Source organism: Sceloporus occidentalis, unplaced genomic scaffold (assembly GCF_023333645.1).
Source record: "Sceloporus occidentalis isolate IW3139 unplaced genomic scaffold, rSceOcc1.0.p SCAF_411, whole genome shotgun sequence".
Lineage (NCBI taxonomy): Eukaryota > Metazoa > Chordata > Lepidosauria > Squamata > Phrynosomatidae > Sceloporus > Sceloporus occidentalis.
This window is the reverse complement of record NW_028317391.1, coordinates 55167-81385: the sequence shown is the minus strand read 5'-3', so window position 1 is coordinate 81385 and position 26219 is coordinate 55167. Positions and strand designations below refer to the sequence as shown.

General features: G+C 45.5%; 1 protein-coding gene across 1 annotated transcript in view; it reads left to right on the top strand.

Moving 5' to 3' along the window:
• LOC149272840 (attractin-like protein 1) overlaps positions 1-20677 on the top strand; it is a 207244-nt gene extending 186567 nt beyond the window's left edge. Inside the window, exons 28-29 of the mRNA XM_089506674.1 lie at positions 508-622; positions 20553-20677. Of these exons, the coding sequence (XP_089362800.1) occupies positions 508-622; positions 20553-20677 (240 nt within the window). The remainder of the gene's footprint in view (positions 1-507; positions 623-20552) is intronic.
• The last annotated feature ends 5542 nt before the right edge of the window (positions 20678-26219 follow it).

Sequence of the window (26219 nt, the reverse complement as noted above, 5' to 3'; positions counted from 1 at the left end):
GTATACAATAATATAACCCCCAGCGCTGTATACAGTAATATAACCCCCCAGCGCTGTATACAGTAATATAACCCCCCAGCGCTGTATACAGTAATATAACCCCCCAGTAATAACACCACACTGAGTTGATGCTTTATGGCAATGCTAATGAAGTCCGTTCCTCCATAGACTTTCATTAGTCAGAGAGTCTGGCTGGGTGATTAAGACTGAGTCATTCTTTTGCCCCCCCACAGGCAGTATGATAAGGAGTCGGGGGGGTTAGTAGATCGGGGGTCAGATAACAGATAATCATACAAACGGCTGATATGCAGCTGCCTGAAAACATTATATTATGGGGCAAAAAACTACAATTGGGGTAAAAAAAACAGGGAAATATTCTTAAAACTTATAAAAATAATCTGATACAAGAAATAAGGAAAGGTAGGGAATTTAGCCGCGTTGTAGCCGTGAGTTGTAATGTGATTATTGCTTTTTTTATGTATTTTAATGTGTTTTGTTTCCCTTTAGGGTGTCCCAAAACCGATCGCTATAGAGCCGTGTTCGGGGAATAAGGCTGCCGTGCTCACCGTGTTCCTGTGTCTGCCGAGCGGCTTGTGCGGAGTTCCCCCGCCGGGACAGTCCGGTAAGGTCAAAGGTTACATTTTATGCCATATTTTAGTAAAATGCAGATTTCCTCAAAGTTGACTTTCTCGCCGTAATCACTCAGTAACCGAATATTCGCAGCGGAATTTCTTCTACTTAAACGCAGGGATTTCTCCTTTGGGGCCTCTCTTTCAAATCGCTTAAAAACCCAAATATTGCATCCGTCGTGAAAGACTGAATTTTAATAATGCCGGTTCCTGAGTCTCCCGGCCGCGTTTAGAGCCCCGGCCGTGAACTTCCGCCGTCTCCACAGGCCTATAAAGAATCGGCGAGGTGAAACGCTCCGTTCGTTAGAAGATATTATTATTATTCTCCTCCCAATTATTGCTTTCTCCGGTGAAGAGCTGGCGGCCGGCGCCCCGCCTGAGATTTCATTTGGGAAAAACAAACCTTTTTTTATCTTTTTCTAAAACGCCGGCCTGCGATTCAAACGAAAGTCTCTCTGATAAGGCGGCGTCTCGCTGCGTCGGTCTAAAAACGCATTATATGGTACACGTCGGGCGTAATCGTTTTCTTATTGTCGGCGGCATCTATAATGCGTTTCATGACTCCGGCTGCGTCTCGTCGATTTACTCCTCGGTATCGCGCGGCGGGGGGGGGGCGAGGATCTTTCTGCCGGATTCTTGCCCAGGGGGCTGGCACTTCTTTGTGGTTTCGCGAGGAATCGTTAGCACGGATGTTTGTGTCCAAGGAACGAGTTATTGACACGTAGGCATCGCTCGCCAGTTCATTCAAGGACCCTGAAAAGTTTTATTCTTCAAAGTGTTTACAAACAGGAGCCGTAAATCATTCCGAGAGCGGGGAAGCCCAGTCTGCTAAATGGTTGGTCTAGACCCAAACCGCGTCTGAAGCCGCTACTCGCGTATTATGATGTCATTAAGAAACCAAGCACCTTATTGGCTGCATTCCTGCGTTGAACAATAAGAGCAGGACTTCCCGATGGGTCTTTGGAGCGTCGGCGGGCGAGCAGCCGGCCCTGTGGTGGAGATCAGAAGATATTTGGGTCAGAAGAGACTTGTGCTTCGGCCGGCCTGGCTAAGTTTGGCTGATGTCATCATCGTGTTTAATATAAGTAAGTGACATCAGGGCATACCTGCCGATAAGCAGCCAACGGAAATGGTTATACCCGTTACCGAGGACGGGGAATACGGAGACCTCCGGGACGGGGAATACGGAGACCTCCGGGACGGGGAATGCGGAGACCTCCGGGACGGGGAATGCGGAGACCTCCGGGACGGGGAATACGGAGACCTCCGGGACGGGGAATGCGGAGACCTCCGGGACGGGGAATGCGGAGACCTCCGGGACGGGGAATACGGAGACCTCCGGGACGGGGAATGCGGAGACCTCCGGGACGGGGAATGCGGAGACCTCCGGGACGGGGAATGCGGAGACCTCCGGGACGGGGAATGCGGAGACCTACGGGACGGGGAATGCGGAGACCTCCGGGACGGGGCTTTTAGTTTGTAGACATTTCTAACTCTTTGAGGACAAACTCGAAAAAGAACACAATTTAATCCAATTCATCATAACTTGGCTACTGATGACATCCATCTGTTTATTTACGGAACCATTAAAGGTTTATTGAGTTAGAAGGCCATGGGGAGGACTAATTACATTACTATGTACAGCTAAATCTCGTCCTTGCATCTGCCATCTTTTTGCATCGCGCGACACGCTCTGAAATTAGCCAGACCCCCGGAATAAGCCCCTCGCAGACCGTGCGACCCCAAGCGGGGGGGGGCGCTGGGAGCTGTAATAGGCTACAATATGTATCTCTATTACTTCGCGGAGGTAAAAAGATTCCATCATGTGTTTTAATCGACCATAATTGCCGGTGTTTGTTTTATTAGACGCGTTTCGTTGGTGGCTTCTGACTGGTTGGTGGGGAACGGACACCGGGGTACTGCGGAGATCCCCCAAGCGTGTTCCCGGAGAACGTGTGGATGGAAGTCCACCAACTAGGAGGACAGGGGGATCCCAAAGACCGCGGTTCTAAGGAACCCGATATGTAGCAGTTGGTATAAAGTCGATGATGTCTTCATGCAGTGAACGTTTGGAGCCCAAAAAACCTCTTTAAACCTCTTAATCTCGTTCAGCGTCAGTTAATGAGGGAACCACGGAACAGACCGGAACCCCCAGCAGCACCACCAACTTCAGCCACGTCCTGATATAATGGGGGGGTTCTTGGACCGCCGGCTGCTTCTCCGAAGACATTCTAGCGATTCTTGGATTGGTTCTGAAGCCGGCTGGAAGGACGCGTTTCCCAACAATCATCCCTCTTAACTTCATGAATTCTAGATAAACGGCCTCCTCCGACACCTTGCTTCCAACGTTCCGATACATTGTCTGAAACGTGAAATATAACCTAAAAGAGTCAAAAGGTTTCCTAGCCAAAGGAGCTTACAGTCTAACGGCACCATAAAAAGCATTTGGAAACAGCTGGTGCAGACAGAAGACCCGCCTGGCGGGAGCCACGGATAATTCTAGAGTTTCCTAATTCCCGTTCCGAGATGCAATCTGCGAAAACTGACTTTTTTGTCACCTCCTAACAAGCGTGTCGCGCAGCTGACACTTCAGTAACCACCGACTATTTTAATCTTCAGCGCTGTACATGCCTCTGGTGTGCTCCGGCTCGGCGCAGACGGGGAAAGGGCAATTATAAACCGAAACGTGAATAATTTACATCTGCCAGGAGGTTAAGAAGGAGAAGTGCTGTAAAACGCAGCGATTTGGGAATTCAGTCCATTTTCATATATTTTCTGTTATTAATATAAATAATTTTTTCCTCCCCACATCCTTTCTTTTCGCAGCCACGCGACGGGCAGGGGACTGGATTTAATTTGTCAAATTAAGCAGAAACTGGCAACTTTAGAAAATTCACTTGTAACGTAATTAATCAAAATCCACGTCGTTTCCAGCGAGTTCCAGGAAAGGAGAATTCACTGCATTCGGGGGAATTAAAAAAAAGAGACGAATCCGTAAGAGAGGAATAAACGCGTCGCCCCGGCGCCCCCAATCCAGTCCCAGCGCCGGGGCTGTCACCGGATCCACGGCCTGAGTGTCCCTCAAGATTCAGGAGTACCGGTCCAAGTGGAGATGAGTGTTATAAGTGATACTTTTCATCGGGCCGACGGAGAACTTTAATGGACACATTGCATCTGAAGAAGAGCCCTCCGAGGTCCGAAAACCTCATATGACTTAAGCAAAATGTTCCTTTTCAGATCTAATTAAAATAAAAGGGCAAATCCAGGGACAGAAAATGGGGACACCTGGCCACTCGGCCTCAGGACCGGCGATCGGGCGACTTGTGTCTCGAACCCCTGTTATTAAACCTGTGTCACGGGGCAAGGTCCTTGACATTCTGGCTGAGGGTCTTGGAGGTTACTGTATCCGCTGCCGGCAGTGGTCTGCACAGTGATAACTCCGCTCGGCTTCTGTGCGTGTTACCCGCAGTCAGAGTGTCCGTCACGCTGTGGCCCTAACGTCTTCTTTACGTGACTTTATGAAAGGAGCCGCTGAATGGCGAGAGTCGCCGGGGGTCCGAGCTTCGACCGTCTCTGCGATCGAAAAAACTAATTTACTTCAAAGGAAAACACTCCAGACGTTGGAAGCGAGACGGCCGTCGGCAGCCGCAGCGCCGGCGACTCGTTCTTTGTATGTTCCTTCACATGTTAATTTCCAGAGCTGTGATTTGGTGACGCACAGTAACGGTGTGAAAAAGGGTATTTATCCTAATTACAGGGAACTGAATTGTTTCCCCGTGAAATATCTGGCATATCCCCTTCAAAGCTCCTTAATTCCTATGATTTACTAATTAGAAGATAAAATATATCTGGTAGGCGTCTGATTAGCAAAATCAAGTGGCTGGGCAATTTTTTTTCCTCAGCTTTTTTCTGTAGCTTAGAAAATGTATAATTTTATTTGTTTTTATTTATTTAAAGAAATGCGCCTTCGGGGGTTTAAATTGATGAGGTCATAAGGAGGATCAGTTTGGGGTTTAATCTGCTCCCGGCATCTTTCTGCCGACCATTATAATATATAATATATAATAAGTTACTTGTATTTGAAGTCATGTATTAGTGAAGCCAGGAGAGGGATGGCATCGGAGGGGCATCAAGGAGGAAAGGGGGACATGAGGGGAGGAGAAATGGGGATTCGGGGACACAAAGAGGGACTGGCCAAATGAAACCGGGTCACTTTGGAGGTATTGAGAAGTGAGGCACTTAAGATGTCTCCCCTTTTACCAGATAGAGAGCTTCACGTTGCCAGACTCTCTCCGGACTCTCTCTGGGCTCTCCGGACTCCCTCAGGACTCTCTCTGGACTCTCTCAGGACTGTCTCTTTAATGCCGAGGAGCAGCAGAAAAAAAGATCAAGAATAGTGCAGCAAACAGACTCGCATCTCCCTGCGTGTTTATAAACCGCCGCTCGTTATCCGCTTGTTGAAAAACATCCAGTTCTCTCCTGCGTTTAGAATAATCCCTTTTCTCTCCAAACAAGACTCTTAAAATCAAAGCAAACCAAGCGTGATTCCCTTCGGAGCCGTCGTGTAAATCTGAAGGCGTCCGACGGCTCCGGATACCTTCAGCAGCTTCTCTGAATAAAGGGCCATCGTCCGCTCAGCGGCGTCACGTCCGGGGGACGATGTTTCTCAAATTCAGCTAAAATTCATTTTTGTCATTCCACGTAATTTGTGTTTCCGTCATATCTTCAAACTCTTTTCTAAGTAAATTTAACATGAAAAGCATAACTCCTAGCATTGTTGAAAATCTTCAAAAAAAACCCCATTCTTTAATCACATAGAATTGTGCCCTAGTCCTTATTTTTCGTGGGAATGGTTAATTGTCATGTGACATGAAAGCGGACACTGAGTTATGGAAACTAAAAAAAAACTCTTAAACTAAAGCTGAAGAGCTTAATGTTTTGGCTTCATTGCAAAAAGCTATAAAAGAGAACGCTAAGAAATATCATTCTGTGATTAACCCTTTCAATGCCAGAGGGAGTACGACATTAAAATTAAATCCACAGCGAGTCCAACTGGGGTTAAAATAAGTGATTTGATTTTATGTTAAACATATAAGTTTGCGGATGCACGAGGGTCGTCGTAAGAAAGTAAATATCCTGGAATAACGCGTCTGTTATTAGCCGCGGATCCTGCGGATCTGGGATATTAATAAATGGGAAGCCTGTCCTCGTTACATTGTAATTTACGGCTCCCTCCGGGCTCCATAACTTTCCCGTGCTTTAACCTGACCTCCCGTACGAGACGCAGGAGGATATCGCAGTTAATAATCCGCTGCCCGAGGACGATAAGGAAACGCCGAGACCAGAAAGCCTCTTCTCCTCGCCGACCTCGCGCTCCTTCCACCCGCCGAACGCCGCGAGTATTCGGAACGGTCGCGGATAACGCGCGATATTCGACGAGCTGTTCATGAATGATCTGTTACATAAATTATTTCACCTCATGCGGTCACACTGAGTGACGTTTCATACAGGAGAAGATCGCGCGAGTCCTTCCCGCCGTTATTTTGGTTCGATTGTTAGCTCTGCAGATTTAGAGCCAAAGCGGGCGATAAACGCCGTTATTCTAATCTCTGTCCAGGCGAGTCCCTGTTGGCTGTAAAAATGGCCTCCCGGGCGCACAATCATCAGGACGCTATACATTGTAAGACCCTCGGGGAGCTGCTGGTTATTCACAAACAGCTCAGACCTCTCCGAGCCTGACCCTTCAGGATCTCCTCACACATGCGCAGGCAGCCCCACAAAGTGACTGATTGAGCTGTCAGGTGGCGATAAATGTCCGCCTTCCTAAGAGACGGCAGCCCAGGGTCTCCTCACTGGCTATTCCTGGAGAACTCTTTGTTACATTGTGTATGTGTTGTCATTGTGTGTTCCTTTTGCGTGTGTTTGTATTGTCATTGTGTGTTCCTTTTGCCTGTGTGTATGTGTTGTCATTGTGTGTTCCTCTTGCCTTTGTATATGTATTGTCATTGTGTGTTCCTTTTGCCTGTGTGTATGTGTTGTCATTGTGTGTTCCTTTTGCCTGTGTGTATGTGTTGTCATTGTGTGTTCCTTTTGCGTGTGTTTGTATTGTCATTGTGTGTTCCTTTTGCCTGTGTGTATGTGTTGTCATTGTGTGTTCCTTTTGCGTGTGTGTATGTGTTGTCATTGTGTGTTCCTTTTGCGTGTGTGTATGTGTTGTCATTGTGTGTTCCTTTTGCGTGTGTGTATGTGTGATGATGGGGTTTGTCTCTTCGGCGGTCCCACAGCTGCCCTGTCACCTCATTAGCCCCGACCCATTACAGGCTCTTCCTCTCTCTTTAATGGCGTCTCTCCGCACCTCGGCCTCTCGCCTTCTCCCCTCCGCTTCCTCCAGCTGTTCCAACTTCATTCTTTCCGTCATCACCAGAAAGACCAGGAAGTCTTCCATCTCCGTCACGTCTCCAGTTCTAACGTTCTTCCCCTTTTTCTGCTTTATTACTTTTATTTATTTATTTATTCCACAGCTCTTTTAACTCTTTTTCTTTCCCCTCTTGTGTCGCTGCGGACGTTCAACGAACAGAGTCATTTGTTGTGTGATCAGTAGGATGGGAGGTCACTTAGATAAGCCCTCCATTTTCACCAATTGTACCCTGATTGAGTTTTTCCATCAGGAGCCGCCATCTTGCTGCCCTGTCACGGGGTATAAATCGCCCGTCGCCCTGAGGTATCTGTGATAATAGCGTTACGGAGGGACCTGCGCGGCTGGAAACGATCTCTAGCGCTAGAGGCTCCTGCGCCACCAGCTAAAACAACGCGGGGAGAGAACAGGAAGCGGCTTCCAACTTCCTGCTCGGGCTGACGGAGGGAGAGAACAGGAAGTGGCTTACATCTTCCTGCTCGGGCTGGCCAATGGGATTCCGATACCGTCTGCACTGAGGGATCATGGGAAACGGAGGGGAATTTGCATAAAAAGCAGCGGCTGTGGGTTACGTACGTGTCAGAGATGGAAAAGATAAATCTGAATAAAAATAGATGTTTCTTTACGCAGGATTCCATACCGGTTTTATCCAGGATGAGGCGGTTCCCGGTAACGCCGCGGGCCGGGTCTGTTTGGTCACTAAGTTAGTTTTCCGATTTCCCTGCAGTAACGGCAGCCGCTCCGCAGCTTCCTTCTGAAGCATAAATAACGTTAATTATATTCCAGGCTTCACAGAATTCGTCTTCCATCTATAAATTGATCGGCGTTCGCCTCGTTGACTGTTCAGAAGAAAGAAGAAGAAGAAGAACGATCGATAAATGAATCGTTACAGAAAGCGAAGAAAAGTAATTAAGAAGTATGAATGGTCCCGCCTTCAGATAGAAAGATGAATTCCGTGTCAACTAAAAAGCTTGCACTTTCCCCAGAAACCTTCAGAGTAACTTCGTGAATAACGTCTTCTGCAAAAGCCGCATTCCCCCAAAAAAACATGAAGTTAAATTAAAAAAATGAAGTTTGTTGTTTGTTTTGGAGAATTTGTATAATTTTAAACCTACCCTTCAAAAAAAATGACATCCTAAGCAGTCTTTGTGCTGCATGGAAAGTGCTTTTATTTTTATTATATTTTATTAATAATAAAAGTTACATTAGATGAGAATGAAAATTTACAAGTGGGGGTAGATGAGTGGAGCAGCCGCCCAGCAGAAGTGGTAGAGGGTAATACAGTGAGGGGATTTTTCTTTGAAAAACAAAAAGCCGCGTTCGCCATCCGCACCGGAGCCCCTCTGTGTCTCTGCCGGCCGAGATCTAAAACCCGAAATAATACGATAAAACATAAATTTTAACAACGCGTTCGCTGTATGTGCGAGAAACTCCAACGCAGGGAATAATAAGAGAACCAAAGAAGGTTCCGGATGCTTTTTATTCGGCGGATACAATGTTTCCTTATTTACAGTTTATTTCATTCATTTGTTTCATCAGAAAGAATAAATCGCGTTTCCAAGGTGTCGTGAAGGACGGTGTTATTAGCGACCGGCTGCATCTTCATTTTAAGTGAAAAAAAAAAAGCAGATATTTTTGGAGGTTTAGAAATATTGCAGATTTGATTTGATTTTTTTTTGCTTTTTCCGTGAGGTTATTCCAAGGTCAGGCCTCTATAGGAGATGCAGAACGGCCTCCTCGCTGGGTTTCTTGCAAAGTTAATATTAGCAATAAATATTTTTCATGAGAAAGGCTAAGATTTGCAAAAATGTTTGCAAATTAACAGCAGTCTTCCAAGTTCATGAAGAGCTTTGCCTTATTAAACATAAAAATGGTTAAAAAAAGGGGAAAAAAGTTACATTTACCTCCTCTGCCGGGGGGGGTGAAAATAATTCCTAAATTTAGTGCTGTGACCCGTTGAACGTCCCGGAGACCCTGTCTCTGTTCTAAGATCTTTTAATTTCTAAAGCGTCTGAAATTATATTTTTTTTTAGTAAATACTAAAGCTGACCAAAATAATTAAAGCAAACCAGGGTGGGGGAGGGGATACATTTTTAAAATATTATTTTATTATAATATATTTGATTATTATTATCATTATTATATTTATTATGATAATTATTATTAACCGGATAAAAATTAAGGGAATATTTCCTGGGAATATTTTTGTCTAGTATGTAATAAAAAAATAATGATAAACTTTATTATCCTTTCTGCGTTTATTTTATTTAAAAAATATTTACATTCTTTTTAGCACTGAATTTCTTTAACTTGTTTTTGTAAATCACGACAGACGCGTCACGCGTGTTACATTCCATCACGTTACACGTTACCTCTTCTCGCATTTCCCTTTTTAAAGCTCCCAGACCGCCGCGTTACGGAGGAAGTATAAAAACTTTCTAGAAATGGATCTAATAATAAGAAAGAGCACCTGCGCGCCGGCCGTGCCAAAAACAAAAAGACGGCGGAGAACGAGGGGCCTTAATTACAGCCGGCGTAATAATAATCGTATAAAAAGCGCTAAGAACCGCGATGTATTTTTGGACGCTTTCAAAGCTCTAGAATTTTAATGTTTTATAATCTTTGGACGGCGTTTCTCCCCTCTTATTTTTAATTCCCCCAACTGATTGCCCGTCCTGATGTTCTTCGACGTGGTACGGAGTGCAGATGTGTCTGGAGCCCTAGGGGGCCGCGTGTTTTTATACAGCTCCCCCCATTGTGCTTTTTATCGCACCAATTAAGGGAGGCGGAGTAGAATGCGTTGGACGCGCTAAGACGCCGCCAGAGCCGCCAGATGCAGAGAGGTCGTCATCGGCTGAGAATGGCGGAGCCGTCATTGCCGCGTCATCGGCTCGGGGTGAAAGGTCAGCCGCCGGGAACAGCCGGGTCCCGTTTTGGGAGAAAAAAAAAAAGATAAGCCGAGGCTTTTGCTCTAGAATGGAGATAATGATCGTTCACAGAGCCGCCATTTACCTGATTCTCTGGAAATTCGAAATTGAAATGGTTCGGGGTGAAATCTGTTATTTTTGCTGTTAAAGTGTCTGATTATTGGATTTTATCGTAATTTCCCAGCCGGTGCCGTCCGCTCCGAAGCAGAAATAGTAATGATGATGAATGATAATGTTATTGGGGGGCGTTATTATATGATATTATATGTTATTATCAGTTATTGTATATTATTATATGTTGTTAGCAGTTATTATATGATATGATATTATATATTATTTTATTATATGTGCGCCTGGGCCCTTCCAGCGCTGCATCCTCGGAGGGATCTCTCTCTTGCTGTTTATAGTTCGTCAGAGGGGTGGGGTCACATCAAGGAGGTGGTCCGTGCCCATAATAGGCAGTAAAGGGGCCTCCCCCCTCTATAATCGACTGTTATCCCAAGCCGGACCCCCCGAGCTCCTCGGGATTTACGCGGGGAACGTTATAATCACTTGGATTACTCTGCCCATGGAAAGCCCTCATCTGGGGTTGTAGGGGCATCTGACCAGGGGGGGGGGTGACTGGCAAAGAGGTCTGTGAGGGAGCAGTAAGAGACTCCTACACGGCCGCTTGTTTACCCCAAATATAATGCGCAGGACCCCCGAAATCCTTTGTGTATGTTTCCCTCCAAACCTTCCATTGCGTTGCAGTATAGAGGAGTAACGAGTATATTGTCCCCTGTTGTCCATGAAAGATCCGGAGGGCACGTTCAGCAACAGCTCCAGACTCCCCCCGGTGCCTTAGTGTAAAGCCGCGTACGTGACGCCTGTGAAGAGCCGCTTCCTTTCAGTGCTCTGATCCCCCGGGATTACGTTTCGTACGGAGGGACACTTCAGAGAATCATCCGTTAGACATTTTTCCTCCTCTTTATAAATCACATAAAAGTTACCTGCTTCAGAACGAGACTCGGAAGACAAATCTGCTCTTTATTTTTTATGCCTTTTGAAAGCCTGTAAAAGGCGCCGTCGGCTCCTCCAGATGTCGGCAATAAACTCACAGAGCGACCGAAAAACGGGAGAATTTGCGATGAAGCGAGTGCCGTTGTTACGCGGCCGGGGGGGGGGGGGCTGCGGGTCGTCCATTAAACGGCGGAGAGAAGACGCCGAATGCAGATTAAGTGCCGTTTAGAAAGCCGTCTCCTCCGCATTCGCGAGCTGCACTGCGTCCATAAAAAGGGTGCGCAGACTGCGGAGCGCTCAGCAACCCGCCACGCTCCAACCAAGGAGCTGCAGGGGGGCCCTTAGGGAAAAGATGTTGGGGCCCATAACCAATGTATAAAACATATTATTCAGATTTATATTTCCAGCTCTGACATCAAACCCAGAGCCGCGGTATTTCACGCAAATTCCCCTCCGTTTCCAATGATTCCATTAGTCGGCCCGAGCAGGAAGTTGTCAGCCGCTTCCTGTTCTCTCCTGTCAGCCCGAGCAGGAAGTTGGAAGCCGCTTCCTGTTCTATCCCCGCGTTGTTTTAGCAGACGGCGCAGGAGCCTCTAGCGCTAGAGATTGTTTCCGGCCGCGCAGGTCCCTCCGTAACGCTATTATCACAGATACCTCAGGGCGACGGGCGATTTATACCCCATGACAGGGCAGCAAGATGGCGGCTCCCGTTTACAGCACAGCGGGGAGTAACGGGGATGGGGGACAATGTACTATGAAGACAGGAATAAGAACGTAATAGGGCAGTTAGCAGGATATAAGCCGCTGTATCGCACCGATTGGTCCCAGGCCGCGGGGTATGTATGCTCGATGTTGCGATGAAGCCGGAGCCCGGAGAACGAGCTCATCGGCAGAAACGTCGTAATTTGTTTCCTCTTCAATATTCACCGGTTTTTGTTTGTTTTCCGGCCCCAGGAGAATTACAAACAACATGCGCGGCCCTCATTTATTAAATGCCTTTTACTGCAGTATAAATGAATCTGGATGCATCGCGGAGCTTCCCCAAGAACACGGTGGCAGTCTCTCCGTAACAGGGAGGGGCGGCAATACCAGCCACCCCCAGCAAGTGAACTAACCCTCCGGGGAGCAGGACGCTGTCCCAACTACTGCCCACCACTGCGTGAGATGTGGGATGAGCATAACCGGGGGCTGTGTAAGTGAGCTGACCCCGGGACCCCAACCAACAACATCCCTCCCATAACGGCCCTTATGGACACCTTTGGAGTCACCTGTATTCAAGCAGAGACCACAGCAGGGAGAAAAGCACGAGACGCTCAGATATCATGAAATCCGAGGAGAATATGGAGGAGTCGCTCCAAACTGTGTGACCCCAGAATCTTCCCCTTCAACCCAAGACCCCGAGACTGGGGTAAAAACCCTGAGAATCTGCCCATTCACCCCAAAAACAGTTTTGGGATTGAGCAGAAGATTACAAAAAATAACTTCATCTCTTGAGCTGTACATCGGCTCGACGTTCGGGTCATTTTATGCTTTTCGTTCAGACGTCGGATATCTTTGTGTGAAAAGCATTAAAAAAATGGGCAAATATGGTATTTTTTCCGCCATCAAATTGCTTAATTTGATGAACAATACCAAACCGATGAGCGGCGGCCATTAAAATGATTTAGCGCTCTAATAATGGTTATCGCCGCCGGCTTCGCTGACATTCGACGACTTCATAGCTTTTCTGGGAAAAATAAAATTTAAGAAAACAAATGAAAAACAATAAATAAACAAAAATCAATAACCAGGAGTGATAAGAAACGCGAGGCGGCACCAAGAGGCGGCGAGTGACAAAGAACTGTCACTTTTCAACAATTAACCTTACAGCCCCTTAACCCTCGCCCGTAAAACACCCCTGCGCAGTAATTAGTATTTTTGTGGTTGCTATGGAGATGGAGCATCTTATGAGGAAAAGTCGTTTATCGGAGGTTCGCTGGCTGACACTTTAATGTGCAAAGAGGCGACGATATTTACTAAACACACTGTGGTTTCACACGGCGCCTTAAACGCTGGATTTTCCAATAATAATAAAAACAATACATAAAAACCCAGAACCCGCGGCCCCCGTCTAGTCGCCCGTTTCTCCCGCTGTAACGACTCAAACCTTAATCAGTCATTGGTCTCGTCTTAGATTCAGGAGCCGTATGTCTATCCCATGCATGTTTAATACCCTCACTGTATTACCCTCTACCACCTCTGCTGGGAGCCTGTTCCACTCATCTACCACCCTCTCAGTAAAGTAAAACTTTCCTCCATTCTATCTGACCCTCCAGATAATTTTATATAATTAATTCTTGAATAAATATCATTTTTTAGCCAGTGTGCCTCTTTAATGCTGGGATTATGCTCAGGAGGTGGTGTTTTTAGAACGTTCTAGACATTCCACCCATTCTGGATCCGGTGCCTTATACCCTGAAGCATCATATTGGAGGCAGTTGGTGGAATTATCTGGTGTGGAGTAGAAATTCGGTGGAAGAGGGTGAGGCATAATCTATATAAATCAAACTAGAATCTGAGTGGGTGGGGAGGTCAGCGGATCCCCCAACCGGCCCGTGATCCCCTGTGGAAGAGCGCTGAGAAGTTGTGATTGGTTTGCTGGGAGGTAACAGACCAATCAGAGGCCGGCCGTGTATCGGAGCCTGTACCTTTAATCTGTATATATTTATTTATTTGGCGAAGCGTACGAGCGCCGCTGACTCCCCGAGAAAAGCCGCGGAAAAACATAACACTAATTTAGGGTATTTTTCTGCCACTTATGGCTCCATCTCCTAAGAGCTATAAAAATTGGCATTTTCAATACAGACAAACAAAATAACAGATGTTGCTGGACGGCGCGGGCCGAGCGCTCGCTGAGAGGACGGCGGCAATTATCCTTCTATTAACCTTTACCGGGGAGTCGTTCAATTCTCACTTTTCTGGGGTTACTATGGCAACAGAACCTAAAAACACATAGGAGAAGGAGATTGTTAATGTCATTGTTATTGTGACATTTTTAAGTGTGGACGGAAAGGGCATTATCGCATGCGCGATTCGACATCATGGCTACCAAGAGGGGTAACGATCCAATTGCGCCGGGGCTTGTAATTTGTTGGTTGTGTTTGATTTTTTTGTTCCAAATTTTAAAGGATAAATAAAAGTTTCTTAATAACTTAGATAAGATTTGGAATGGTCAGGTTTGACCGTAGAAGCCACACCCACTCCACACCCAGCTCCACCCACTCCATACCCAGCTCCACCCACTCCGCATACAGTTCTACCAATTTCTAGTAAAACCCAGCCCTCTTTCTGCAGTCTCCAAGTATTTTTCCTTTTTTCTAATTATTATACAAGAGGGGTTTACGGGGAGTAACCGCTGTGTCGCTGGTTAGGAAAAGGTTAAAGTCAGTACCTGTGATTGGTTAACGAGCTGCGGCACGGTATTATGGGCGGGCTCTGCCGGGGGTTTCTGGAAAGGAAAGTACAATTAATTTTGCATGAATAAACTGTATTTGTTATTTCCAGTCTCTCCGCTCTCTTCCTGTCCGCCCCGGCCCTCACATATCCTTTCCGGCCTCGTTAATATGTGCTGTGAAGGGGTTAATCAGACAGTGAAGTCTCACATTACAGCCGATGCCGGCTCTCTGGGTATTTGATCCACACATTCTGCTCGTAACCGAGTATAGATCTGTTCCATTGTCATCTCTGCATCAATATTCCGAGTCACCCGAGAATCGCCCTCCAGTCCTGAGAATTCAATACACGCTCGTATATTCTGCGTCTGGAAGATGATCTCGGCCGCGGGGCAGTTTCTGAATCCAGAATGTTTTGGGGGGCATTCATTGAGCCGCAGTTACACCCGCGTGGGTAGCTGGACCTGGATGACCTGGATGAGTGTGGATGGCTTCCCAGTAGACAGAACACAGCTCTAATAGACTGATCCCAGTATCAGAACGCAGATTTATTAGACTGATCCCAGTATCAGAACGCAGATTTAATAGACTGATCCCAGTATCAGAACGCAGATTTAATAGACTGATCCCAGTATAAGAACACAGATTTAATAGACTGATCCCAGTATAAGAACACAGATTTATTAGACTGATCCCAGTATCAGAACGCAGATTTAATAGACTGATCCCAGTATCAGAACGCAGATTTAATAGACTGATCCCAGTATAAGAACGCAGATTTATAAGACTGATCCCAGTATCAGAACGCAGATTTAATAGACTGATCCCAGTATAAGAACACAGATTTAATAGACTGATCCCAGTATCAGAACGCAGATTTATTAGACTGATCCCAGTATCAGAACGCAGATTTAATAGACTGATCCCAGTATCAGAACGCAGATTTAATAGACTGATCCCAGTATCAGAACGCAGATTTATTAGACTGATCCCAGTATAAGAACGCAGAGTTATAAGACTGATCCCAGTATCAGAACGCAGATTTAATAGACTGATCCCAGTATCAGAACGCAGATTTATTAGACTGATCCCAGTATCAGAACGCAGATTTAATAGACTGATCCCAGTATCAGAACGCAGATTTATTAGACTGATCCCAGTATAAGAACGCAGATTTAATAGACTGATCCCAGTATCAGAACGCAGATTTATTAGACTGATCCCAGTATAAGAACGCAGATTTAATAGACTGATCCCAGTATCAGAACGCAGATTTAATAGACTGATCCCAGTATAAGAACGCAGATTTAATAGACTGATCCCAGTATCAGAACGCAGATTTATTAGACTGATCCCAGTAGCTCTCTCCATCTTTGCATAAAAAACAATATAAAGAAATAAAAACAAATTATTTTCTTTAGGACGGAAAGTCCCTCCTTTCTGTTAAACTGTAAATTGAATCATTAAAATCCCCAAATGAATTAAAAATCAGTGATTTTTTCTATTTGATAAAAATGAAATTAATAAAATTAAAAGAAAATGTTGATGACGTTTCCTTTATTATCAACACCCCTCATTCCACCCAACACGCTATAAATAAATCATTGAAAAGAAAGATCCCCGGATTTTATGTCTGGTTTTCTTATTAAGATAACGATAAAGTACCGAAAAATAAATAAAAATGGGAGAACACAAACAACACAAAAAAAGGGACTTAAACCGGATATTTTTAGAATTGGAAATCTATTATAAAAGGTTCAGAAAAACCGCAAACAGAAATCATAAAATTCCGACAGCTAGAAAACGAGACGTTTCAGAGATTCTCCGATTAACCCTCGCCGCTTAATGAAGTTGTTTTCCTGCTTTATTAAAATACGCCGTTTTTCAGCTTAAACGCGGGCTGCCGGGTTTCGTTTTTTTTTTAATGGAATTCTCGAGTCTTTTCTTCAGACGCCCAGCACGCCAGCCGCGCCGCGATCAGGAAACGTTCTGTATTATCGCTCGGATTCATTAAAAGAGATGTCAGAAAGCGTCACAAGACCTTTTCCACGAAACGAACCCAAAAAAAGGTTTACGGCTTTTCCGAAATATTACAACATTTGTCAGCGCTCCCGAGAGTTTATTGCTTGCATTTTGTTTAAAACACATAAAATTATAAATGCAAATACCATCGGATGCGCTCCCAGAATACTCTGATTTCCATAACATTTAGCATAAAATCACCGCTTTATATTCATACAAAATTGGTATTTTTTTAATCCCCTGAAATGTTTTTTTTTTTATTATTATTTTTCCCGACTGATTGTGTCTTTTATTGGGTTACGTTTTGTAGAAACTGTACTTTGTCTTCCTGGGGTGAGGGAAATTCCTTTGGACTTGAAGTCTGAATTAATAAATTGCCCCCCCCCCCCCCAGATTAATTGTGTTACTCTGATAACGAGGGTCCGCACCGTGATCTGGAACCTACTTGCTGATATATAAAATATGACGCAACGCATCGAGCGTTTCAACAAATAGAATAAGAAGTTTCTGGTTTCCATCGTTTGAAGACATCAGCACAGGTGCGATACTTTGGTAAATGGAAAATAGTGGTAGATAAGTGGAACAGCCTCCCGGCAGAAGTGGTAGAGGGTAATACAGTGAGGGTATTAAACATGCATGGGATAGACATACAGCTCCTGAATCTAAGACGAGACCAACGACTGATTAAGGTTTGAGTCTTTACAGCAGGAGAAACGGCGACTAGACGGGGTCCGATTTACTGTCAGATCCCTGAATTTCCTTGTTGGTTTTTGTTAATTTTGTAAATTTGTCACTTTAGTTAAAACCCTGGAAAGCGGGTGAATTCATCACGAGACTCCTCCACCCGCCGCCCTTTACTTTTTTCCCAGGTTTGCGGTTCCGCCGTTAATAGATTTCAGACACCTGTTGCGCTCGGAGGACGCGGGCGAGTAACCCGTCTCTGCTCCCGTCTCTGAGTCCTGCACCAGTTACAAAAACGTGTGGTGAAGATTTCATTAGATTTGCGGAGGGAAAGGGGCCGCCTCAGCAACAAAGAATGCCGTAAAATGTAACTATTTTTATATAAATTCAATATTCCTCTTTGGGAGAAGCTGCAGCGCTCCGCCACTGGCCTGTCGGACGCAGGAAGGGCTTCCCATTGAGACCAGAGACAGCGGTTTCTGCGCATGCGCTCTCGTTACACTCCCCCCGAGTACCCTGCTAGGCCAGTGCTGGGCTATTAAAGGGTTAATGTCTGGGAAGTATCAGGTGCAGAGAGTTTCGGATGTTCCCAGGCGCAGGGGTCACGCGCTGCCCCCCCTTCACACCCCGACCGACCCCTCGTCTCACCTCCCGGGACCTCCTACAAATTGATACGTTTTCAGTGAAATAAAGGTTTTTTTTACTTATTTTTGAATTTGGGAAAAACGAGCGCTGGACCCCCCCCCCCCCCCCCCGATATTTCCACCTGCGCGAGATTTTCCTCTTTTGTTCTGTTTTTGGGAAATTCACGAGAAGTGAAAGAAAATCCGTGTGTTTTGGGAATGACGATTTTTCATTTCTGACTTAAATCGCAGCAGGAATTGCTTCATAAACGGATAAAGTTCCCCGTCTGCCGCCCGTCACCCGATCCCGGCCCCCGGCCCCCGCCTCGCAAAACCAATTAATCGATCGCTTCTCCTTAATTAGTGGAACATTTTCTTCTGCACAAAGATTGTGTTTCATGCGAAGCGCGTTGGAAATCCGACCCCGTTTCTGCTTAATTTCCTTCAAGAAATTATTTTTCATTTAACCCCCGAAGTGCGGGACTCTTCTTTACGGAGGCGAAATTGGGAAATTCTGGAGCGGCCGCTCGATAGACAGAAAAGAGAGGAAAGCAAGAGAAATATTTATTGAGTTTCAGAAAAGTTTTCTTTTTTTTTGTTAATTCAGGGAGGTCTGTGTCGGCAGGTCGGCGGATCTCAGCTGCTGGGAACCCCTGGAACGTTCGCATCACAAAGTATCTGCCAGCAGATCGGCCCCCGGCGGCCCCCGTCTAGTCGCCCGTTTCTCCTGCTGTAACGACTCAAACCTTAATCAGTCGTTGGTCTCGTCTTAGATTCAGGAGCCGTATGTCTATCCCATGCATGTTTAATCCCCTCACTGTATTACCCTCTACCACCTCTGCTGGGAGGCTGTTCCACTTATGTACCACAAATGGAGTCTGGAGATAACATGATTAACTCTGTAATGATCAAAGTGCAGAACGCCAACAGTCAACCTTCGTGACTTCACAATAACGCCACGTTATCTGGGTGTGGCGATGATGTGACATCATGACCCCACCAATTACATCATACGCAACGTATCCGGGAATTAGCAGGAATCTTTAATAAATAATGAGAATATTAATATACTCTGCTGGGTGGCGGAGCCGGCATGTATTTTGGGGCAGATCTGGCTGCGATGCTCCTCCGGCCTCTCCTACCGGGCCGACAGCTGCTCCTTACCACGACCGCCGGGGGGGCGCTATATGTGAAGATGTTATACAGAGTGTTCTGCACAGTTATTCCTCCCCGCGTTATCGGCCTCTCTTCCAGACGGCGTTTGTGAGAAGTAAATATCGTCTCTCGGGTCTCGCTCCGGATATCAATAACAGAAAATAAATGGATTTTTGGCTCATTATTTGTCACTTTTCAATCAGCCGCCGGTGACAGCCGCGTTGGGGGCTCTCGATGTCTCCGCCGGCTCCGCGTTATTAAATCTCATTCCCTCTTTATTGCGTTTCGAGGTTTTTGCCGAAGAATGCGCCTTTTGTTTTAACCCCTAATGTAGCGGGCGTGCGCATCGAGGGAGCTCATCACGGATCTGTACGCAGATAAATACTCTGTATTTCATTACGCGGCCGTTTTCAGAGCCAATGGAAGGAATTTCCCGCGAATCGAAATCTTCACACGGCGAAGTTTTTAAAAGCTTTGGGATGATTTAATGAATCTGACGCTTTCAGAGGTCACGGGGGTCCCAAACTCTCCTTCGCTTCGCTGGGTTTAGGGGAAACGTCCCCGTAACGTCTCCGTATTCTCACTGAACGTTCTCCGCCTTCCGGTACGTGTTTCCTCGTGTAATTCTGGCAGCTTTCTTTCTCGGCTACATTTATTGGGGTGTTTCGGGGTTTTAAATGAATGTTTTTAGCGGGTTCTCCCGGTGACCTTGCGTCTTACTGAAGGAACATGAGTGGCCCCCCGGGGCCACAGCTGGATCCCGGTAGCTGAGCTCCGTCCACGTCGTGGTGATATTGTAGCGGTTATTGCTTCCTTATTAGCGGCCCCCGCGGCCCCCGGGCATCTAACATCAAACCGCAAAGTAATAACAGATGAATGGAGACGTCCGAGACCTGTAGAAAACGGCAATTTGTAGTTCGAGAAGTTCTAGTAATGGCCGTGTATGGGGGGGGGGGGTTTCTGGCTCCGGATACTGGTGCCCCCCCCCCGTGTGATGCCAGTAGAAGGTCCCATTGACGTTGGTTGGGGGTCCCGCTGACGTCCTAAGAAACACGCTTTTATTAGTGGGGGAGTGGGCTGGGAGTGGGGCTCCCCGCAGTGACCCCGAGTTTCCCCGCAGTCAGCCTTCTAAACGTTGATTTAGTCATGTGACTTTGGATTTTGATGATGTAATCGTGTGACTTTGGATTTTGATGATGTAATCGTGTGACTTTGGGTTATGGTGATGTAATCATGCGACTTTGGGTTTTGATGATGTAATCGTGTGACTTTGGGTTATGATGATGTAATCATGTGACTGGGTTTTGATGATGTAATCGTGTGACTTTGGGTTATGGTGATGTAATCGGGTGACTTTGGGTGATGATGATGTAATAGTGTGACTTTGGGTTATGATGATGTAATCGTGTGACTTTGGGTTATGATGATGTAATAGTGTGACTTTGGGTTATGATGATGTAATCATGTGACTTTGGGTTTTGATGATGTAATCGTGTGACTTTGCGTTACGTCAGCGTATTTTCTGGCTCGTTTTGGCGCCGTTACGGTCGGTAGGAGCTTCAGATTAACCCTTTCTACCTTGTAATGTGCAACGAAGTAGCCGAGTTCTGATTAACCCTTTATTGTGAGACCTGAGGGGATCCGCTCCTAATTGTCGTTTCTTCCCGCAGGTCTCGCCATCGCCAGCGCGCTGATAGACATATCGCAGCAGAAATCCCTGGACTGCAAAGATAAGACCCTGTGTGTCCGCAATCGGAAGCCGCATCCGCCGACCAGACAAGGGACCTGCGTTTGAGGCGACCCGGAAACCACGACGGCTCCCAGCGTTTCTGTTCTTTAGCGTCGGCGGCTTCCGTTCAGAGCTCTTCCGCGGCCTCGTTAGCGTCGGGCGTTCAGGGAGAGACCGCCGAGTGCCGTCCGTCCCACCGACCCAACGTGAGACCCGGCAAATGGCTCGTGATTGGCCACGAAACCAAATACCTGCATCAGAAACGGGAGAAACGCGTCAGGAAGACGCAACGGACTGGAAAAAAAACGTCGGAATTTTCTTTTGCCTGTAAATATATAGAAATCGGAATCCCTGAAATGTGGTTTCTAACGGGAAAACGGTGCATGTGATTATGTAATAATAAGCTGAACGGCTCTATACAGTTTCAGGGGTTTTACCTTCAGTCAGGGGGCATGGAGGAGAAAGCGGGGGCTTTTAGGGCTTTTTTTTTTTCATGATGTTGATTTCAGATCGTAACGGGAAAAAGACGAGGAAATGAAATATACGAAATCCGCCAATAAACAGATGTTTCTAGATCCACCAATCAGGAAGCGGCTGAACGAGCGGCGGGAGATCCCAGGAGTCGGGGGGGGGGACGTAGCGGAGCGTTTTATACGTTGTTTGATGGAGCCGCGGTTCACTCCAATACAGGGGGGGGCCTTTAACACGTCGGGAACCGAGGGGGCCGCCAGGTACCCCAAAAATCAGCGAGGGACTTTAATCCAACTGGTAGAGGGGCTTTTAACCCCCTGCCACCCAAAGCGCTGGTTAGAAGCGTAAGGTAATTACCATAAGCTTTAACACCTCGATCTTCCGTAACAATCTGTTTCCCCTCTAATTATTAATCAAACGTCCAGCGATAATAAGATTTTTCACTCAAAATTCCAACAAATTAAACCTCGGCTACCGACTCAGAGCCCGACTTTACTTTTTGTCTTTTTTTGTGGTTTTTTACATCATAAAAGCTTCACAGCTGGCAGCGCTGGGGACGTAAAAGGCGTTAACCCTTTAAAAAAATATCAGAATATATCATAAAAAAGGATCCAGTCTGTAAAATCTCAGATGTAAATAAATATTTATTTCCACTCCTGATGAAGTACGGGGGGTCGCGGGGAATTAATAACGCGCAGGCAGCCAATCAGAGATAAGCGTATTGAAACCTGAAAATGTTTAACCTGTTGTGTACCGGGGGCCGCACGCTGCGATCCCGTGTAATGCGCCGTTTATGGAAAGTCTTCTTTCTCCTCGCGTTTTACCCGATATCAGGGGCATAAATCGTATAGAAAGTGAATGTTTTGCCCCTTTTAACTCCCCAAAGGATGTGACTTTTTTAATGTTTACAAATGACTTTAGTTAAATGCATGCCGAGTGCAAAGGGTTAATATGTATTTTTTTTGTAATTCAGTTAATAAAGAAGAATATTCAGCTTCGTTTTGCTGAAAATGTATAAAGTTATATATACACAATGTACAGTTTATAATCGTTATATACAGGATTCTTTGGTCAGAAATGCAATATTATTATAAAACATGTTTAGTTTTGGAGGTTTTTGGGTGGGGGGAGGGGCGGTATTAAAAAAGAAAACTTTTACCGATATCAGGCAGAACGGTTTTAACTTTTTATGTAGAATTTTTGGTACTGAGACCTTTTTTTTTTTTTTTGCTCACATCAGATCCGCCCAGAACGATACAAATGTATGAATTTATGCAAATTAACGGTATTCCCGGAAACGAAATGTAAATGCGGGTATGTGGGGGGGGGGGGCATTCTCCAATGTTTTGTTAATAATCATGTCCATCGGCTGATACGGACTGTAATTCCCATCTGGTATCACAGGAATTGTAGTCCTCGCTTTCTCGGATGTTTCTTTGGATGTTATTCATATCTTTGTCTCTTTATGACATCAGTAACCACAATAAAGTCCGTCCTGTTGCACCTGAAAACAGCCACAAATGTTTCAAGCTTTTGTTACATTTCTTCGGGTTCGTTGGGATTCACGTCACGTTTATGATATTATAATGAGTAACCACTTTTTCCTCCCCACGTAACATACAGTCAAAGAGAACTGGTAACAGTAGCTGCATTTGTAATTTATAAGGCATTTGTTAGGACTGTCCTAAAACATCCAGGAGAGATTGCAGCTCTGAGCTCTCGTGCTGCGGTTCAGGTTTTTGGCAGCAGATAGAGAATATATCATAAGGAATGAGAAGGATCGCGTTCACCGCCTCCAATTCACGGTGGATTTAATGTCTGTAAGTTCTATATTATATTATATATAAAATAATGTATATCGATAATTATAACAATAATAATACCGTATAATAATAACAATAATAATAGTAATACCATATAATAATATAATCTAATAATAATAATAATACTGTATAATAATATAATAATAATAACAACAATATAATAATAACAATAATAATGACAATAATATAATAATAATAACAATAATATAATAATATAATAATAATAACAACAATATAATAATATAATAATAATAACAACAATATAATAATATAATAATAACAATAATAATATCAAAATAATAACAACAACAATAATAATAATAATAATATAATATTAGAAGCTCCTACGCCTGTTCTGGGTCAGAGATGTGGATATAACGGCAGAGGAGACAGGAAGCATGTGATACAGATATGGCTGAGGGTGACGGGATATGGCTGAGGGTGATGAGATATAGCTGAGGGTGACGGGATATGGTTGAGGATGATGGGATATGGTTGAGGATGATGGGATATAGCTGAGAGTGATGGGATACAGCTGAGGGTGATCAGATATGGCTAAGAGTGATGGGATATAGCTGAGAGTGATGGGCACGCTATATATTGCTTGGTGGACACTGTAGACCTGTAACTAATGTAAGGTATTGAAGCTGCATCTCAGGCGCCACCAAAGGCTTCTTCTCACTTGTCTTCAGTAAGGGAGATGGCGGCAGTGCATTCAACAAGCATTTTATCTAAACATTTACAGTAACTAAAGGGTCACGGGAGCATCTCCAGGGGAGGAATAACGTAACCTCAGGATCTCCAGGGGAGGAATAACGTAACCTCAGGATCTTCAAGGGATGAAAAAGGGGCAGCGCGAAGGACACGATGTTTAGTATTTGGTCGGCTGCATTCTTAGTAAATTTCTCCACGTTCTCTGAAAAGGTTTTGGGGGATTTAGGGGAATCTGAATTCTAAAAACTCTAAACTGCAGATGTCCTGAACCCCGTTATCTCCACATCATGCGGAATAAATTCATGCGGCAGATTTTAGGAGAAATAACGGAATCTTCTGTAAATAAGGGAATAGGTATTATTTGGAAGGGGGAGGGGAGACGATCTGTATGAGAAACACAGAATACATCAGATATCTTGTATCAGATAAAATTATATTAAATCCCCGATCCAGCGGCGGCCGAGACAAAGAACCAATTTAGCTGAGAATTGGGAGCGAGGGTCGGGGTAGCGCCGGCGCGGTTCATTCACTCGCACGGTGTCGGCACTTGTTATGCGGCGCACGGTAACTCGGTGACATTCCAGCGGATGGAAAAGAAATTCAATTATAAGGAAAACAACAAGGAAACCGAAAAAGAGGCGCGGGGGAGACGCGGGGGCCACGGTGCTGCGAAAATATTATCACAACTGACAGAGAACGGCTTCATTCACTAAAACGCGCGGCGAGATAACAGCCGGGACCTCACAGCGGCTCCACCGCCAGAACCAAGACTCTGCCGCGTCGGTAAAGTAACGGCGCATGCGCTGCCTGCAAGGGAACCGGTGGAAGCGCTGGCCCCCTGGGGGCCACAGACCGGATAATAGTTTCAAGAACTAGAGGTTTAATCGGGGCTTTTAACAATTAATTCAACGGATCTCTAATGTTTTAATTTAACTTTGGCTACTTTTATGGGTGGCGCTTTTATTGATTGAATAGATTGCAAGCTTTTGGGACAATCTAGGCCTTTTCTTCAGGCAGAGATCTAGGTAGTCTCGAGAGCTTGCAATCTATTATACTTCAGATAGCCGATTAAGGGATCATCTACCAAACCGGTCCAGTAACCCCTGGGGGGGGGCATTACTTCTGGAACAGAACATTTAATTTGCCCCAAATTATCTCCAAAATACATTTAATTATTATGTAAATATTCGTTATAACAGATATATCGTCCTCTGTGTGTATTTATATTTATTCCGGACAGGGGCCCTTTAACACTGTCGACCCCCGACCCGTGGCCCCCCGAGTTTATATTCCCTTTTTCTGAATGATCCAGTAAAGACCTTTGGAGTGTCGGTCGCTGCTTCGCCCCGCGGTGCCCGGAGAATTCTGTCTGTCGCTCTTCAAGGTTGACTTGAAAATCATTCAAGAACGAAAAAAAGACATAAAAAAAGACATGAAAAGAGAATCTCTCGCTGCGAACAGACGGCGAATGAATCGTTTGCTTCCGCGACGGAATGAAAAGCGTTTCTCCAAAACTCCGCGATGTGCACGGACCGGACGCGCTCTGTTATTTACCCGACGCGTTCCGACGGACCCACAATCAGCCAATTCATTGTCACTTTAATGCAAATCACCATCTATCTGACATCATTAGCTCAGCGCCACGTCTGGAATTCATTAAAAAGGTGAAAACGCAGACATTTATCCGGAGAGAATCCCGAGCGTCGCTTTAATCCGGAAATGCGAAGCAAGAAGTCACTGATTTCAGAGGCTCTTCAGTATAAAACGTCCTGTTGTGGCTTCGAAGAATCTTTCCCACATCTCTGTGTTTTAATAGCCGCTAATACACGCATACCTGCTAAGTGTCTCTGCTAAGTTTATCCAGTCCCTCTACCAAATCCCTGCAGCCATCTCGCCTTCTCTGATGATCCCCTTCCCCCAATGCCTCTTATTCCTCTCCTGTGCCCCACTCTCCTCTCCTTTGCTCCGTCTCCTCTCTGATGTCCCCCTTTCCTCCTTTCTACCCCTCTCTCCTACCCTAATGTCCATTTTTCCTCACAATCTTTCCCCCTCTCATGCACCCCTCTCTCTCTCTCTCTCTCCCCCCCTGATGCCCCTCTTCTCTTCCCATCTTTGCTCTTCATCTGCCCTTCTGTCCTCCCCTGATACCCCTCTCTCCTCCCCTGATGCCCCTCTCTTCCCTCCCCTGATGCCCCTCTCTCCTCCCCCCCCCTGATGCCCTTCTTTTCTAGGAGGTCAGAATGTTTGCTGGGTATGAGGGGATCGCAGGGTTCTACAGCCCTAAAAGCCCCGATAATGTGTATAGAAACAGCAGGAAACGGCTTTATAAATTAAACGGGGTAAATAAACCCCATTATTCTTCTAATAAATGCCCCCTGAGTTTAATGATTTTTAGGTGATTAATGGGATGGAATTTGCATTTTCCCGTCTGTCGGCCGGGTGCTTTAGGTGGCGGCTTCACTCATTTTTCCAATTTATGTGGAAACTTCTGCTTTCAGAACAGAAATTGCTAATTATTTAATTGAATAAAAATTTGAGGGAAAAAAAATCAAAACTAAAAAAAAAAAATCTTTAAAAGTCGGACCCCGGAGCCGCCGGAC